The sequence below is a fragment of the Garra rufa genome, chromosome 3, assembly GCF_049309525.1.
Source record: "Garra rufa chromosome 3, GarRuf1.0, whole genome shotgun sequence".
Taxonomy (NCBI): domain Eukaryota; kingdom Metazoa; phylum Chordata; class Actinopteri; order Cypriniformes; family Cyprinidae; genus Garra; species Garra rufa.
In genome coordinates, this window is record NC_133363.1 from 2,469,617 (window position 1) to 2,487,051 (window position 17,435).

The 17,435-nt window shown below is 30.8% G+C and overlaps 1 protein-coding gene across 1 annotated transcript in view; it reads right to left on the reverse strand.

The window, feature by feature from the left end:
• Positions 1–17,435, reverse strand: part of LOC141332528 (phospholipid-transporting ATPase ABCA1) — a 180,838-nt gene that overhangs the window by 137,263 nt on the left and 26,140 nt on the right. Inside the window, exons 5-8 of the mRNA XM_073837656.1 lie at positions 16,419–16,546; positions 13,402–13,596; positions 9,781–9,867; positions 3,137–3,347 (exon numbers count right to left, since the gene is read on the reverse strand). Of these exons, the coding sequence (XP_073693757.1) occupies positions 3,137–3,347; positions 9,781–9,867; positions 13,402–13,596; positions 16,419–16,546 (621 nt within the window). The remainder of the gene's footprint in view (positions 1–3,136; positions 3,348–9,780; positions 9,868–13,401; positions 13,597–16,418; positions 16,547–17,435) is intronic.

Genomic DNA, 17,435 nt, shown 5'->3' on the forward strand with positions numbered 1-17,435 from the left:
TTGTGTGATTCGTGGTGTCAGAACAACAGAAAGCCGCAGCAGGCCGAGGCAGCGCTCAGGGAGAAACAGCCAATCCTATTTACTGCCGTTTCAAAGAGAAGGTAATTAACGGAACGGCCCAACAGAGTCGCTAATTAACTTGGTCCTCCTGATATTCAGTGTTCTGTGCAAACACATGAGAGCCAGAGCTGAGACACTGTAAATAAACAAACAACATCAACCGCCGGCACTGATGCAACACTCTCGCCTTCTGCTCAGTTAACTAGTCACTAGCCAGTTAACTAGGTTCACCAGTTAAACACAAACGATCCACTGGGGATGTTTAACAGCTCACTGGAGTGGATACTGTTGCTGAATAGCACCTTAAATTACAGTCCTCACATCAAACTACCGATCTTTCTGAAAAGAGCTTATTACAGAAATAGTGCACTTTTAAAGAATATACTTAAGTGCACACCAAATGTCACGTTTTCAGACGCTTAATTGCATTTTAATTTGATTAACTGTAATGTATTATTGTTTAAAAAAATATTAAACATAATTAGCTGAATTATAGAATGATTTTCTTTTTATTATTAGGACTTAAGTACACACGTAAGCATACTGTTAAAAAGAGTACTTAATATAGAAATAATACACTTATGCATGTTGATGGCAATTAAATGAAGTGTATTATTGTTTTAATTTATATTAAATGCAATTAGCTTAGACTCACTTAAATAGGACTTAAGCATCTTTTTGAAAACAATATTTATTACAGAAATAGTGTACTTTCAAAGAATACACGTAAGTGCAAACTGAATGTCATGTTTTCAGGCACTTAATTGCATGCTAATTGGATTAAGTGTAATGTATTATCGTTTAAATTTATGTTAAACACAATTATAGAATACAATAATACAGAATACAGAATAAAATAATACACTTTAATTTCTGACAATTAAATGCATGTTGATGGCAATTAAATGTATTATTGATTTAATTTATATTATATGCAATTAGCTTAATTTTAGATATTTTTGACTCACTTAAATAGGACTTAAGCATATTTTTAAAAACAGTATTTATCACAGAAATAGTGTACTTTCAAAGAATATACTTAAGTGCAAACTGAATGCCACGTTTCAGATGCTTAATTGCATGCTAATTTGATTAAGTGTAATGTATTATTGTTTAATTTTATTAAACATAATTAGCTGAATTTTAGAGTGATTTTTTGACTCACTAAAGTATGACTTCAGCACACACTTACGCATACTATTAAAAGAGTACTTAATATAGAAATAATACACTTTAATTTTGGACAGTTTAAATGCAAGTTGATTGCAATTAAATGAAATGTATTATTGTTTTAATTTATATTATATGCAATTAGCTTAATTTTAAATATTTTTGACTCACTTAAATAAGACTTAAGCATATTTTTAAAAACAGTATTTATTACAGAAATAGTGAACTTTCAAATAATGTATTACATTTTGGATTGTTTTGTATTAACTAGAGTTTACATTTATATTAAATGCAATTTTAGAGTGATTTTTGACTCACTTAAGTACACACTTAAGCATAATTAAAAAAAAGAGTACTTATACAAATAATACACTTTAATTTCGGACAATTAATTGCATGTTGATGGCAATTAAATGAAATTTATTATTTTTACATTTATATTAAATGCAATTTTAGAGTGATTTTTGACTCACTTAAGTAGGACTTAAGTACACACTTAAGCATAATAAAAAAGTACTTATAGAAATAATTCACTTTAATAAAATATACTCAAGGATGAACTGAATATAAATGTTGCTGGACATATAAATGCATGTTGATGGCAATTAAATTAAATGTATTATTGTTTAAATGTATATTCAATGAAATTTTAGAGTGATTTTTGACTCACATAAGTAGGACTTAAGTACACACTTAAGCATGATCTTAAAAAAGTACTTATTATAGAAATAATACACTTTAATAGAATATACTCAAGGTTGAACTGAATATAAATGTTTTTGGACATCTAAATGATGTTGATGGAAATTAAATAAAATGTATTATTGTTTACATTTATATTAAATGCAATTTTAGAGTACACACTTAAGCGTACTTTTAAAAAGAGTACTTATTATCGAAATATTACAATTTATTAGAATATACTCAAATATAGATACTGAATATACATGTTTTTGGATATCTAAATGCATGTTGATGATACATAAGTAGGACTTAAGTAGGTTCTATTTTAAAGTACATTTAAAGTCATTATGTTTAATCATCTTTTGTCATGCTTTTCAAGTTCACTTATTTTATGTAGGATTTAATTTCATAATTACTTGATTGCACAATAACTAATTGCTCATTGCTTAAGTGTCCATCAAAATTAAAATTCAAAGTATCCTCCAACTTCAAAATTGTTCTACATTGTTGCAGAAGTACCGACCCAGCTGTTACAAAGTGAATGTGCAAAGAAGGTCAAATGCCAGAGATTTTGAAGTTGGCAGAGAAAACAAGATAGGAGTTTTCAACATAGCATAGAGCTTGAAAAGACAAGCATTTGTGGTTAAAAAGTGTATACATTGTAATAAAAAAAATTAATAAATAAATAAATAAATAAAAAACTAATAAGGCCTTTCTTCTTCGGCTGGGATCATTTAGAGCCCTTCAATGCTGCTTTTTAAAAAACTGCCTTTTAAAAGTTCAAACTTGCAGGCAACATTTAAGTCCACTATATGGAGAAAATTCCTGAAATGTTTTCCTCAAAAAGCATAATTTCTTTACAACAAAAGAAAGAAAGACATGAACATCCTGGATGACAAGGTGGTCAGCACATTATTTGTAAATTTTCTGGGAAGTTAACTAATCCTACAAGTGTGTTACCAAAGTGTCTCTTTCTAAGCACACTTAAGTGACATTTTATTTCATTATTTCATTGTACAGTTTGTACAGTGTATACTTATGATTTAAAGTACACTACAAGTGCACATTCAATATGATTAAGATTTTTTTTTTTTTTCAAAAGGGGAAACTAATCTTCCCTTTTAATTCAACTATTGAGTGTCACTTAGAAATGTCACACATTGGTTATTATCAGTAAATGATTGATCGAGTGGTGCTGTTGGATTGATGAATCAGCTCTTACTGGTGTTGGTGCCGGTCGTGTTGGTGTTGTCGACTGTTGCGGCGCGTGTGTTTTCTTGGACTGATTCTGTCGTCGCTGATCTCATAAAAACTCTGCTCGTCATGTTAAAGTCTGTTCCACACATCAGCTGAGAGAGGCTCCCGAACGGATCTGACCTGAAGTCCAGCGAGTCCGCCGCACTCATCAACGCTGAAGACCTGAAGTTAGACATCTGTATGGAGAATAAAATGAATGTACACAATCAGAAACTTAATTCTGCTCACCAAAGCTGCATTTATTTGATAAAAAATGCAGTAAAAACTGCAAAAATGTTATTAAAATTCAATAGAACTGTTTTCTATGTTAATATATTGTAAACCAGAATTTATTTCTGAGATCAAAGTTAAATTTTCAGCACCATTACTCCAGTCTTCAGTGTCACATGATCCTTCAGAAATCATTCTAATGATAATTTGCTGCTCAAGAAACATTTCTGATTATTATCGATCCTTCAAAATAGCATTCTTTGATGAATCGAAAGTACAAAAGCACAGCATTTATTTGAAAGAGAAATATTTAGTCGCATTTTGGGCCTTTTAACGAAAAATGGTCGGTGAGCCCGGCGCATTGTCTAAAAGGGTTGTCCCTATTCTCTAAAAAAAAACAAAAAAAAAAACAGTGTACATAAAAAAGCAATTGACTTTTGATTATGACATGCAGGCATTTTTCTATGAACACAATAATAATATTCTACACAAAGTTAAGTAATTATTTAAGCATACTATTAAAAAGAGTACTTTAAATAATAATATATTTTCATTTTGGACAATTAAATGCACGTTGATGGCACTTAAATGAAATTTATTATTGTTTTAATTTATATTAAATGCAATTAGCTTATTTTTGGATTTTTTGACTCACTTAAATAGGACTTAAGCACACACTTAAGCATATTTTTACTAAATATTGTGCCATTGACTTTAGACCAGGTTTTAGTTGGTCAATTGGCGCAGTCTATTTCAGTTGCCTCAAAATAGCAAAGTGCCAACAATGCGCCTGAACACTCCTTAACATTTTGAAAAACTACAAAAAAGGACTATTCACGATCATCAAAACGTAGATGGAGTTGATCAACACCCCAAAGCTTGACAGTCATTATTACCTCTTCATGGTTTGACATTTTACTCCATATCTTTGGTTTTGATGCTCTTTTATGTCTGACGATTGTGCTAGATTACATGTGGAAACATCTGTTGTTTCAGTGTCTTCTTCACTTGTGTTTTGGAAATTCTGAACAGAAGATTTTCTCAGAGCACAAGTATAGCTCAAATATATTTCAACTTTTTTCTAAGTACAAGCCAGGTATACTTAAAGGGGTCATCGGATGCCCATTTTCCACAAGTTCATATAATTCTTTAGGGTCTTAATGAAAAGTCTCTAATATACTTTGGCTCGAAATTCTCAATATTAGTGTAAACAAACACCCTTTTATCTTGTCAAAATCAGCTCAGCAAAATTTCAGCTCATTAAGACATGGCCCCTTTAAATGCCACGAGCTCTGCTCACCCGCCCCTCTCTGGGATTATGTTTACTTTAGCCACATTTAGCCGTGTTTATCGGCGAAACTTGACAACAAGCTTATTATTAAGAAAGGCCATTTGCAAAGATGCATAAAAAACCCTTACACTCACGTCTGCTGTGGGTGAAGCTGCTTCAGAAACGATTTGAATGAAGATAGATGCATATGTAGATTGGGATCGGCACTTTTCTTTTAAAAACGAAAGTAACGTTAAACCTCTGCGTCTTCAGCGGCTCAGATGTTGGGAGTAAATGACGACTGCTATGTTCACTATTACAACCAACAACAGAACTCCTCAATCGCTCAATTAGAGTCTTCCTCTGCACCTGAGTCACACAGTGAGGATCGTATTGGGACTGTTTCAGCTCAGTGAGGGCGGGGCTAAGGTAAGACGCTCATGTCAATCAAATGTGTTTCGTCACAATGACAAGAAGCTGAGAATGAACTGATTTTAAAAAGGGTATATTACTTTTAAAGATTAAAAAATAGCACTGGGTGGATTTTTATCATTGTAGGGTGGTTGTGTACACAAACTACCAACACACATTAATATTCAAACAACTTGGAAAAGATAGTTTTGCACCCGATGACCCCTTTAATTATCATTTTAAGTACATTTCTGAGAAGAGTAATGTATTTAAGTAATGTACATAAAAACAGTAGTGTATTTAGTTCATTATCTGCATGTAGAAATAGCATTATGCTCCCCGCAACCCATTGGACAGAAATACGCAATGAACAATCTTATGAAAACACACGACTCGTGAGATACTGTACGCTTAGGCCAACATTTGTCCATTCCATAACTGAATATCAGCATGTAATGTCATTAATTAATGCCATGCGTGTCTAGTACACGGCGTGTCGGTGTAATAGAAGTCCATCTGTGCTTTGCATCTGTTGGCCCAGCGGCTAAAGCCACTAATGCCAAAGCGTGGAAAGGTGAAATGGTTTTTGGTGCGTGATCAGGACAGCACCTTTATAATGCAAACACAGGGCGTAAACTGTGTTTCAGTCTCGCTTAACGAGCATAACAGACATAAAGCCTGTTCGTTCAGAACGGAGGTGACAGCTGTTGTGTTAACGCCAAATGAGACGCTGTATTACTTTCCAGCAAACTTCCAGCAGGCTTTATTTATACGGCCACTTGCATGCAGACAATGTAATGGACTGCAGAGAAGCGCGGCGAATAAAGCACAACAGCGGCGGACCACTTTTTTTTAAGTGCCTTAGGTTCCTGAAGTATTTTCCCATTCATTTTCTCTACATTCAGAAATGCAGAGATTTAATCCTTGAATCAAACTTTTGCTGACTTAAACAGTGCTTAGTAAATTATTGCATATAAAAACTAGTTTGAGAGTGCATTTAATTGTATAATTTGCAAATTTACAGTTGCATTGCTTTGCAACAAATGTTTAAAAGAGAAAAGATGAGACACGACTACTTCAGTTCTTTTGTGAGGAAATGAACACTCATCGCTTGAAGCACTGAAAATGGCAAAACTGAATCCAAAACAAGAGTACAACATGAAACCCTTGGCATTGATTATAAAACACAATTTGCTTTGATTGTCTGCGTTCACAATGTTGCAGAACTCAGTGAACTGAAAAGTAAAAAAAAGTATTTTCACTCGCTAGTAAATTTCAAATAAATTGAAAAGAAACAGCCAGTAACACATTGATTTAAACATTAACTTTTGAAGAAAGACTGACTTTTTTTTTCTTGTAAAACTTGCTTCAACTTTATAACTTTGAAAAAGACGGATACATTATGTTACTCGATTTGTGTCATTCTGAATGAATTCAATTTAATTTCAGACTCCAAATCCTGTTTATATTCGAAAATCTCAAATCTGAGGGTGAAAAAAAAAAAAAAAAAAAAAAAATTCCAGGCATGTTTTTGAGCCCGTAAATTAGGACTTCAAACCACGACTCATGACTTTCCAGGCAAGTCACACTGCCTGAGTGCATTTATTATTATTATATTTGTATTAATTTGATTGCAATGTTATATTGTCCTAAAGTCTATTTTTCCACCGTGTATCACTTGCATAAAACCACACCATGTTTAACATATAGGAACATGCTAATCATCTACTCTATTTATATAAAGTTCAAAACTGTAAGCTTTGACAGCGGCTTTAAAATTTTAACTTTTAAATGTGATTTTTTTTTTTTTTTCCAAGTCTTAATTTGTGTTTCTTTTTCTTTTTTTTTTATCACAATATTATCATATCGTGGAATTGTATCATGCAATTTTGATACTGTTGCATCCCTATTTGCATGTGCAGAATTAAACGTATCTCGAACAAAACAGAGTGTCAGAACCAGAGAAAGCCACTGTAATAATGATTTGGAAAAACGTGTGATTCCATCACTTGTACACTAATGGATCCTCTGCAGTGAATGGGTGCCGTCTGAATGAGAGTCCAAACTCAAGTAATCCACACCACTCCAGTCCATCAATTACCATCTCTAGAAGTCAAAAGGTGTGTCATTAAGATGTTTTTCACTAAAATACAAGTCCATAATCCATAATAACCTATTATCTCCCATTGTCTCTCAAATCAAAACCCACCCATGTTTTAGAGCTGTTTTGAACTGTAAACGGTTCTTGCAGTGCAGTGCAGATTTCTCTCCTAATTCAGACCAGACCACTTTTTCACTGGGGGGAGTGTTATTATGGATTATGGACTTTGTTTCTTACATTTGTCTTCTCAAGATGTTAACTGCTGGACTGGAGCGGTGTGGATTACTTGTGAATTATTGTGATGTTTTTATCAGCTGTTTGGACTCTCATTCTGACGGCACCCATTCACTGCGAATGATCCTTCGGCGAGAGAGTGATGCAATGCTACATTTCTCCAAATCTGATGAAGAAACAAATTCATCTAAATCTTGGAAGGCCTAAGGGTGAGCACATTTTCATCAAAATTTCATTTTTAGGTAAACTATTCTTTTTCCAGGTCTGCTCTGCCCCTTTAAATCTGATCAGACTGATTCAGATTGATCGGTGTGTGCATGAGGGCTTTTCAATCCGACTGAGCCATTAATCTAATTCTAACCAGATCAGTGTGCATGTAAATGTAGCTATTGATGTTCTCATGGCATTTTGTGTGCTTTGTGAGCAGACTGAGGTCGCATCAGATGTTGAATCAGTCTGTCGTTGCGCATCAGTTGTGCTCTTATGCAGCACTTTGAGATGCAAACAGATGAAGGAGCTCATCAGCCGATTATGGCAATGATCTGAACCCGCAGTGCTTTATATGAGTGTATACAGCTTCATTTCTGTGTCCATGGTAACAGCGATTAGTGGATTCTTCTCCAGAACTATGTTCATTGGGAATATGACAATTAAACACTTTCATATATTGATTTTTACAGCCTCCGAGCTCATGTTAGCTCTGGCTTGAAATGTTTAAACAAACCTAATTTCTCTATGGAGAAACAAATAGGATTTTACTTCTATAACCTGAAATGTGTGCTCTATAGTAATGGAAAAGCGTAATGCATGGTTTATATGCACAATACTGAACGGAAATAATACTTTTATTAAGCTTTATAGACTTTATAATGTTACAAAAGATCTCTCTTTCAAATAAAAGCTGTTCTTTTGAACATTCTCTTCATTAAAGAACCTTAAAAAAATTTTATTATAAAAGAATATTTTAAAATGAAAAAAAAAAATCAAAATATTACTGTTTTGTAAATGTTTGATGATGTTATTTCCTAGCAATTAGTATTAAATACAACAAATTAAGAATTAATTTAATAAAAATATTTTAAATGAAAATAAATCTTTAAAATGCATTTTAAATATTAATATTAAATTTAGCTATTTCCTAGAAATAAGTATTAAAAACAACTAATAATAATAATAATAATAATAATAATAATAGTAAAAAATAATAATTAATTTATTATTATTAAATAGTAAAAAATATTTAATAACAATAAATAGATTTTTTAAATAAAAATGTAAAATATTTTTTTAATAAATACATTTGTAATTTTGTTATTTCCTAGACATAAGTATTACATAAAACTAATTAAATAATAATAACAATTTAATAAAAAAAATAGAAATACAATTCAAAATAAATAAATAAATAAATAAAAAGTGATTTTTTTTTTATTTTGTAAGCAATACGAATTGAATGCAACAAATAACAAAAACATTTATAATAATAAATACATTTTAATTACATAAAATATTTAAAATAAATAAATGTGTAATTTTGTTACTTCCGAGCAGTAAGTAATAAATAACTTTAAAAAACTTTTTAAAATAATAATAATATTTTAATAAAAAACTAAAATCAATACATTTAAAAAAAAATCTTTAAAATAAATAAGTGCATTTTTATTTCCTAGAAATACGTATTAAATACATAAAAAAAACGATTTATAACAATGTACTGTATGTATTTTAAATAATAAAAATTTATAAAATAAACAAATATAAAATTAAAAATGTATTAAAAAATAAAATACAAATAATAATAATAATAATAATAATAATAATAGTAATAATAATAATAATAATTTTAGAAAAATAATAATTTTAAATAATTTAATAAAATCAAATAAATAACATGCCAAATTTAATAGATGAAAAGTGACAGTAAAAACTTTATAATGTTACAAAAGATATTAAATGCCGTTCTTTTGAACATTCTCTATATTAAAGAATCTTGAAAAAAAAATATAAAAATAATAACTTAATAATAAAAATAAATAAATAAAAAATTATAAAAAATTTAATATTTTTTAGAATAAAATAAATAAAATTTAATTAAAAAATAAATTAATTTTTAAAAGAAATAAATAAGTATTTTTCTAATAAACACAATATTATTAATAATTAAACATTGGTAACAGTCAAAACGGAAGACAATTACACTATCTACTTATTTTCTGAGCAGGTTTGGTAGGTAAGTAGATGCGTTTGTTTATCCATTATATCTAATCGGTCTCACAAGACACAACACGGGATTTGTGCCTGTATTACAAAAACTCAAGGGAGACACTATTGCATCCTATTCCTGGAAGACAAGACTGAAAACACCGAAGGACAGAGAGCTTACCCCGGTCATGAGCGGAGAGATGTGAGAGCTGGTTTGTGCCATCAGTACGGCCACCTCCAGTCGGTTCAGTCCCAGCGCTAATGGAAGCTGAATCAGGAGAAAAAAAAAAGAAAAAACTCATTTTAGTATTGCTGATTTTTTTTTTTTTTCTGGGCTTAATTGTGTATTACATAGGTTCTGCCTCACGGAGCCGAAGATTAAGACTGTATTACTGAAGTGAAGCTAAGTACGGTTAAATCTATAAAGATCATTAGATTTCCAGAGTTTATTCTCAGAGCCCGGGATGTCAGGCAGTTAAAACAACCTTAATAAAGTCCCATTCACTGGCCTCTTAGCCGCAGCTATCTCTGTGTCTATCGCTGTGACCTTCACACACTCAATAGCCATTACTTTAGAGGTTCAGACGTGTGTGTGTGTGTGTGTGTGTGTGTGTGTGTGTGTGTGTGTGTGTGTGTGTGTGTGTGTGTGTGTGTGTGTGTGTGTGTGTGTGTGTGTGTGTGTGTGTGTGTGTGTGTGTGTGTGTGTGAGTAAGTATTTATCTGCGCTGGGGATTACGCTGAAAATGGCTTTTTTTTTTTCATTCAGTCTGGAGAACATTTACGCCTCGGCTTCACATCCGCAAAACCACCGCAGAACCACGAGGCCTTCGGGATGAGATAAATATCATTAACGGGAGGAATAGAAGAACTAATGCTTCAACGTGTAGGAAACGGATGAGGGCAGCTCCAAGCGCTTTAGATTTGCCTTCATATCTCACAAACTGCTGCAAATCTGTCTGACATCTATTAGTGTGAGAAACATGTCCATGTGTCAAACTTAAAATATTAGACAGAGATCATAATGTTGAATTTAATAGAAATTATGTTAAGTAATTATGGCTCATATTAGAGCACAACTATTTTTTTGTATTTATTTACAGCAAAAAGTCTATAGTATAATAAAAAAGAATGAATTTTACATTATAATCAAAGTTCAGTTTAAGTTTCAGTTTAGAAATTGTGACAAATATACTAATAGTGTAGAGTAGAATGTATGCAATTAAAAAAATATTAAAAGTTTAAACATATATCTTACATTTTCATTTAATTGCATTTTAGACAAATGTTTAGTTTGGTTTACATTAAATCTACATTTTATATCAAATTACAATAAAGATTAATTAAATTGTTAATGTTTTGCCTATATTTGATTATTATATTATACTGTTTTGATGGTAAACTTGTATTCAATCATAAATTAAAATAAATAAATAAATCATAAGATAAATCATAAATCCAAAAAAAAAAAAACATTTTACAGAAATAATAAATTCATTGTTTTATGAATGTATAAGTTGATTAGACCGGATTTTGATTATGAAAATTTTAACTAAAAACACATCATTTGGGAAAAATAAAACAGATTTCAAATTACATTTATTTTTTTCCATTCATTTTTAATAAATCCTCTTTAAATTTTGTAAGTTTCATGACTACAAATAATTAGCCATTATTTGTGATATTACTAAAATTTTATTTAACCATTAAAACAGAAGCTAGAAAAGTTAAAATGATGAAAAAAAAAGGATGGAATCCATTAAAAAATAAATTAATAAATAAATAAAATAAAGGAAAAAAATAAAAATGCTATCATAGGGTCTCCACTGCAAATAATTATTGTATTTATCAGTATATGTGACCCTGGACCACAAAACCAGTCTTAAGTCGCTGGGGTATATTTGTAGCAATAGCCAAAAATACATTGTATGGGTCAAAATTATTGATTTTTCTTTTATGCCAAAAATCATTAGGAAATTAAGGAAAGATCATGTTCCATGAAGATTTTTTTGTAAAATTCCCACTGTAAACCTATCAAAATGTAATTTTTGATTAGTAATATGCATTGTTATGAACTTAATTTGGACAACTTTAAAGGTGATTTTCTCAGTATTTTGATTTATTTGCACCCTCAGATTCCAGATTTTCAAATAGATGTATCTCGACCAAATATTGTCCTATCCTAACAAACCATACATCAATAGAAAGCTTATTTGTTGAGCTTTCATATGTTGTATATATCTCAGTTTTGTAAAATTTAACCTTATGACTGGTTTTGTGGTCCAGGGTCACATATTACTTTTCCAGTATTTAAATTTTATCTGCAACCTCACAGCAAAATAAATGTCATCTGTGAACTGCATGAGCTATTAAAGAGCTACTGGTGGACATGAGCTTGATTCATGAATGACAGTCTTTATACTGTACTCTACTGGCCTTCATTGAGCTCAAAGAGCAGAGCGGTCACGTTCTCCACATAACGCAGTTACTTCACATCCTTCACTGTCCTGCCAGACCCCGAGACGCCCGGTGCGTCTCATCAGTGCCGCTCTCCCTCGAGGAGGACGCTCCATTTAGACCAGAGCTTCACTTAATAGTTTCAGCTTTGTCTGCCGCATGTTTCTCTCCAAGACACGTCCGAGACTCTGAGGTTATGAAGAGCCAATTCACAGCATTTTCAACACATCATCCTGCGCCGCTTTAAACACAGATGCGAGTGGATGCTGTAGAAATATGGTACTCCAGATCACATTATTGGAGAAGCTGCTGGTTTTAATCCCATCACTGTGTACATTAATACATTATTCGAGCCTCATAAAGCATTTAGGTTGTTTTGACCCAGAAAACATACAGAAAAAATGTCAATAGTTCATAGTCCATAATCCATAGTTATTCATAAGACAACACAACTTTGCAGATGTTTCAAATCTTTAAAATACACATCATTCAGTCAGTTATTTAGTTATTTAAATTATATTTTATGAGATATGAAAAAAATAAAACAGACCCCCCCCCCCCCCCATTTTACAGTGCAAAAATAAATTATTAATTGTTTATGAATGTATGACTTTTTATTTTGATTATTGAAATGTAATTAAAATTTTGTTAAAAACACATAATTTGGGAAAAATTTTCCTTTTTTTTTTTTCATTTTTTTATGAAATAAAATGGATATAATATAATAATTTCTGTAATTTTGTCATTTCCTTACAATGAGCATACAACTAATCACAAAAGTAATAATAATAACAATTTAATATAAATAATTAAATAAATGTAAAATAAATAAATCTAAATAAATAAATAAAAATCTTTAAAACTAATAAACTTTTAGTTATTTCCAAGCAATATGTGTTAAATATAACAAATAAAATACTAATCATATAATTTTTAATTATAATGAAATTCAGTTTAACTTTAACAAATTGTGACAATGTACAGTAAAATGCATTTAAATAGTAAAAAAAATACTAAAAATCTAAAAATAATTAAAATATATCAGAATTTTTCATTTAATTGCATTTTAGTCTAAATGTGAGATATTTTCTACAAATTTACATTTCATATTAAATGTTTTTTGATTATTACTGTTTATATATATATATATATATATATATATATATATATATATATGATGTATACATCATTATATATATATCATTATATTATATTATATTATATTATATTATATTATATTATATTATGTTTGATTTATTTTCACAAGACAACGTTACAATATATGTATTTTGTAAATGTAATCATAAAACATGTAAAAGTGCCACTAATAGAAATAACTGTCACTCACAGCATTCATGAGCTTCATGTTGTCCAGATTCTGCATGAAGACTCGTCTGGCTTGAAGAAGCTGATTGGCTGTCAGGGAGCATGTGATGTTCTGAAACGCCTCTTTCTCATTGGCTGAATTAAACTCCAGGATGCGATCGATGGACGGGCCGCAGAGAACAGAGCGCAGATCTCCGTCAGTCGACAGCGCAGGCAACTACAGCATCCAAAAACACAAAAATGCAGGAAATATAACATTTAAGAGATCAAAATAAGGTCGAAATCAGTCAAGAAAAGGCAACCTTTAGTCATTTTAAATTTCATAGTTAATTGCTATGAACACTAATATTGTAAAAATGAACAAATCGATATGTTGTACAGTTGACAACCATCTTAGATTTAGTCTTAGTCTTAGTCTTTTGGACTAAAATGCTTATTAGTTTTAGTCAAATTTTATTCACTTCTATATGTGATAGTTTTAGTCCAATTTTAGTCGACAGAAAGTCATAAAGGTTTTAGTCTAGTTTTAGTCAAAAAAAAGGGGGAAAAGTATTTTAACAAATTAATGTTGGTCAGTACGTATTTTGCTGTTGGGTAGTGTCACTTATAAGTTGTGAAAATAGCAGATCTATAGTTCAACACATTTTGAGCTTCCGGATCGACTATTTTCACCAATAATTACAATAATGAAGGAATGGTTTTAGACATAAAAGACATATATTTGAAATAATGTGCAAACTGCCGCCATCATGGTTAATCATCTGTCTGTCTGAGTGACAACAATGTGACGTGTTGAGCGTAACCAAATAAGGATAGAATGCTAAAACGGCTTGCCATACTAGTATGGCAAAGAGTATTTAATGCTAAAACGGCTTGCCATAGCGGCAGATACTTTTTAAGTTTTAATTGGCATGCACAATAAGCGGAAATGTCATGCATTTTAAACGTCTGACGGACCACCCACTAACATTTTCGTCTATTCTCGTCTCGTCAACGAAAACTCACACACGTCTCGTCATGTTTTAGTCATCAACGAGCCATTTTTATCTCGTCATCGTCTCGTTATCGTCATGAAAAAAAGTTGCGTCAACGAAATGATTTCGCCATCGTCATTGTTGACGAAAACAACACTGCCTGATCCATGTTAAAACTTTTTATTTGGTTAGTTTCTGAAATAGTTGCATAAACAATTTTCGGATTTATGTCTGTAAAATAATTGGCACTTACAATAGCATGGATTTCAAATTATAATAAATAAGAATAAAAGTTCAGTTCAATTATCTTACATTTTCATTTGATTAATTAAATTTTTAATTAATTAAATAAAAACCCCAGGGCCTTATTAAATAAATAAATAAATAAATACATTTAATCAAAACAGGAAAATGAAACAGATTTTGGGAAAAATAAAATAAATTAGGAAAAAAAATAAACTGACTTAATTGGGCCCTGAAAATTAAGTAGAATAAAAGTTAAGTTTAATTATGTTACATTTTCATTTGATTAATTACATATTTAATTAATTAAATAAAACAGACAACGTTTTTGAGAAAAATAAATAAATAAATAAATAACCCCCAGGCCCTTAATAAATAAATAAATATCAATTCAATCAAAACAGGAAAATTAAAACAGAAAAAATTTTGGGAAAAAAAATAAAACTGATTTAACTGGGCTCTAAAAATGAAATAGAATAAATAGAATAAAGTTCAGTTTAATATGTTATATTTTCATTTGATTACAATTTAAAAGATAAATTAAATAAATAGTTCATATTGTATGCTTTCTTTTGATAACCACAGTTCTTGACAATACATTTGTGTTAAATATTATTTGCAATATTTATGTTGTTTTGTTTTAAATAAATATGTAATTTCATAAATTTGGCCTGTTTTTAAGCAATCATAATTTATAAATTCATATAATACTATCTTCAAATAATACTATCTTTTTTGTTTTGTATTTATTGTTTTTATTAATTACTTATATATATATATATATATATATATATTATTGGCATGTTTCTATTTATTATTGTATTTTTTTTTTACAATTTATAAAATTATTTATATTATATTTGTATTGTGTTTATTTTGCTTTTGTTCTGTTTAGACTACAACAAGTAACTAAACAGCAATATATAATAACCTAACAGCAGTATTTATTTCTTTATTTATTTCATGTAATTTTAATTATTTAAAATTGATTTAGTTTTTTGCTGCTTAGACAAAAATATTTTAGAAAAAAATTATTAAACAGCAATATAACATTAAGTTGAACTTTTTTTAATTACTATTTTGTTTTTGTTTCATTCTTTATCATTATCGTTATTTTTTAATTTATTTTCATTTGAATTTGTATACCTTATTTTTTTATATTTATATATATAATTATTATTAAATTTTCTGAAATAATAAGGTCCTATCAAATATTGTTCTTTTTTTTAATTCATATATATAAAAGCACAGAACAGAAACACAGCACAGAAAAAAAAAAAAAAAAATTCATAGGACCTTACTATTTCAGAAAATATAATATTAGTTATTAAATTGTTAAAGTGCTACGAATTTGATTGCTTTTTGCAAGGCTTTTTGAAAATTCAAATTTAATACAGAATTCAGAAAAAAGTTTACAAAAATCAGATTTTAGAAAAAACAAAACCGAATTTAGGAAAAAAATACAATTATAAATATTAAATATTTGTCAAACTTTTAATGAATAAACAAATATATAGATTTCACAGTTGAAACCTGATCATCCATGTTTAAACTTCATTCGTTTGTGACAGAAATGGTCGCATAGATATTTAAGTAGCTAGCTTCTGATGTTGTGTTTGAGGTTGAGATGACGTGTGTTTGCCATTTGTCTGTGTGAATGAGTCTTTATTGCGGAGGTAAAACAGGGGTTTTGTTGAAGTGAGTGAGCGTCTGGCCTCTGGGCTGGTTTTTCATTAAGGGATGTTGGATCTCCTCCAGTCCGCACTAAAACATCCAGTCCTTTATCTTTTTGGCTCTCCGTGTGTCTCTGAGGATGACGTACCTGTCCGAGATGAACTCTGGACCTCATCAGGCTCGCGGCGGTCGTGTTTGGCACCGAAAGGCTGTTCGTCAGATATTCAGAAAACGTCTCGTTGGTTCTCAGCAAACTGCGAAGAGGAATCGACTGACCTGAGACACAAAGTGAACAGAGAATATTAACATATTGCTCTTCGCTTACGCAGGCTTTGTTCAGACAGGCAGCAAATACAACATTTCTCAAATACCATATATTCTCTTACTCCCTATATATATATATATATTAGTGGTGGGCCGTTATCGGCGTTAACGTGCTGCGTTAACGTGAGACTCATATCGCGCGATAAAAAAAATATCGCCGTTAATCTATTCTCAAAGTTGGGTTGGGAGCTGGGTCTAAACTACGCAAGATATGATGACTTTCACTTTGATATTTTAGCGCGGATGACGGATATCTAGTTGAATTGCAATGTAGGGGGCGAGAACGAGTCTTCAACTTCTGTGAAATTACCACATCAAATGAGACGCGCAGACATGGATGCAGTTATGAAGCCGCTTCAGGGCAGGTGTGTGCGTTGCTAGACCCTTTTTACTGGGGCACGTGCCTCAGTGAAAATCTGCTGTGCCCCAGTAAAATCTCAAGTTTGAGTTATAATTTACTTTGATAATCCCGAAATAAAGACATTATACTATATGCAACAACTGAATTGACGCTTCTAAAAGCAACGCAGTTTTTTGTAAGATGCACGCAGATAGGCTATCCATACCCGCGCGCCTGTATATTTTACTGGAACGCGCACGTCGTACAGCCTTTTGCGCAGAAGTACTTGGTTACACAAGTTTGTATAGTTAATTGTGTTTTAAATGCAATTGTCAAGCAGTTTGTAATGCATTTTGGAAACAGGAGATGAGCGCCTGGTCTAATGCGCCACCTGGCTTGAGAAACCCGTTCTCAAAGACTTACTTTTAGTCATTATTTGGGTAGCACACATATTCTGAATGCTTTCAGAAGAATTCAAATTAGCCATTTTAATCTAGATTA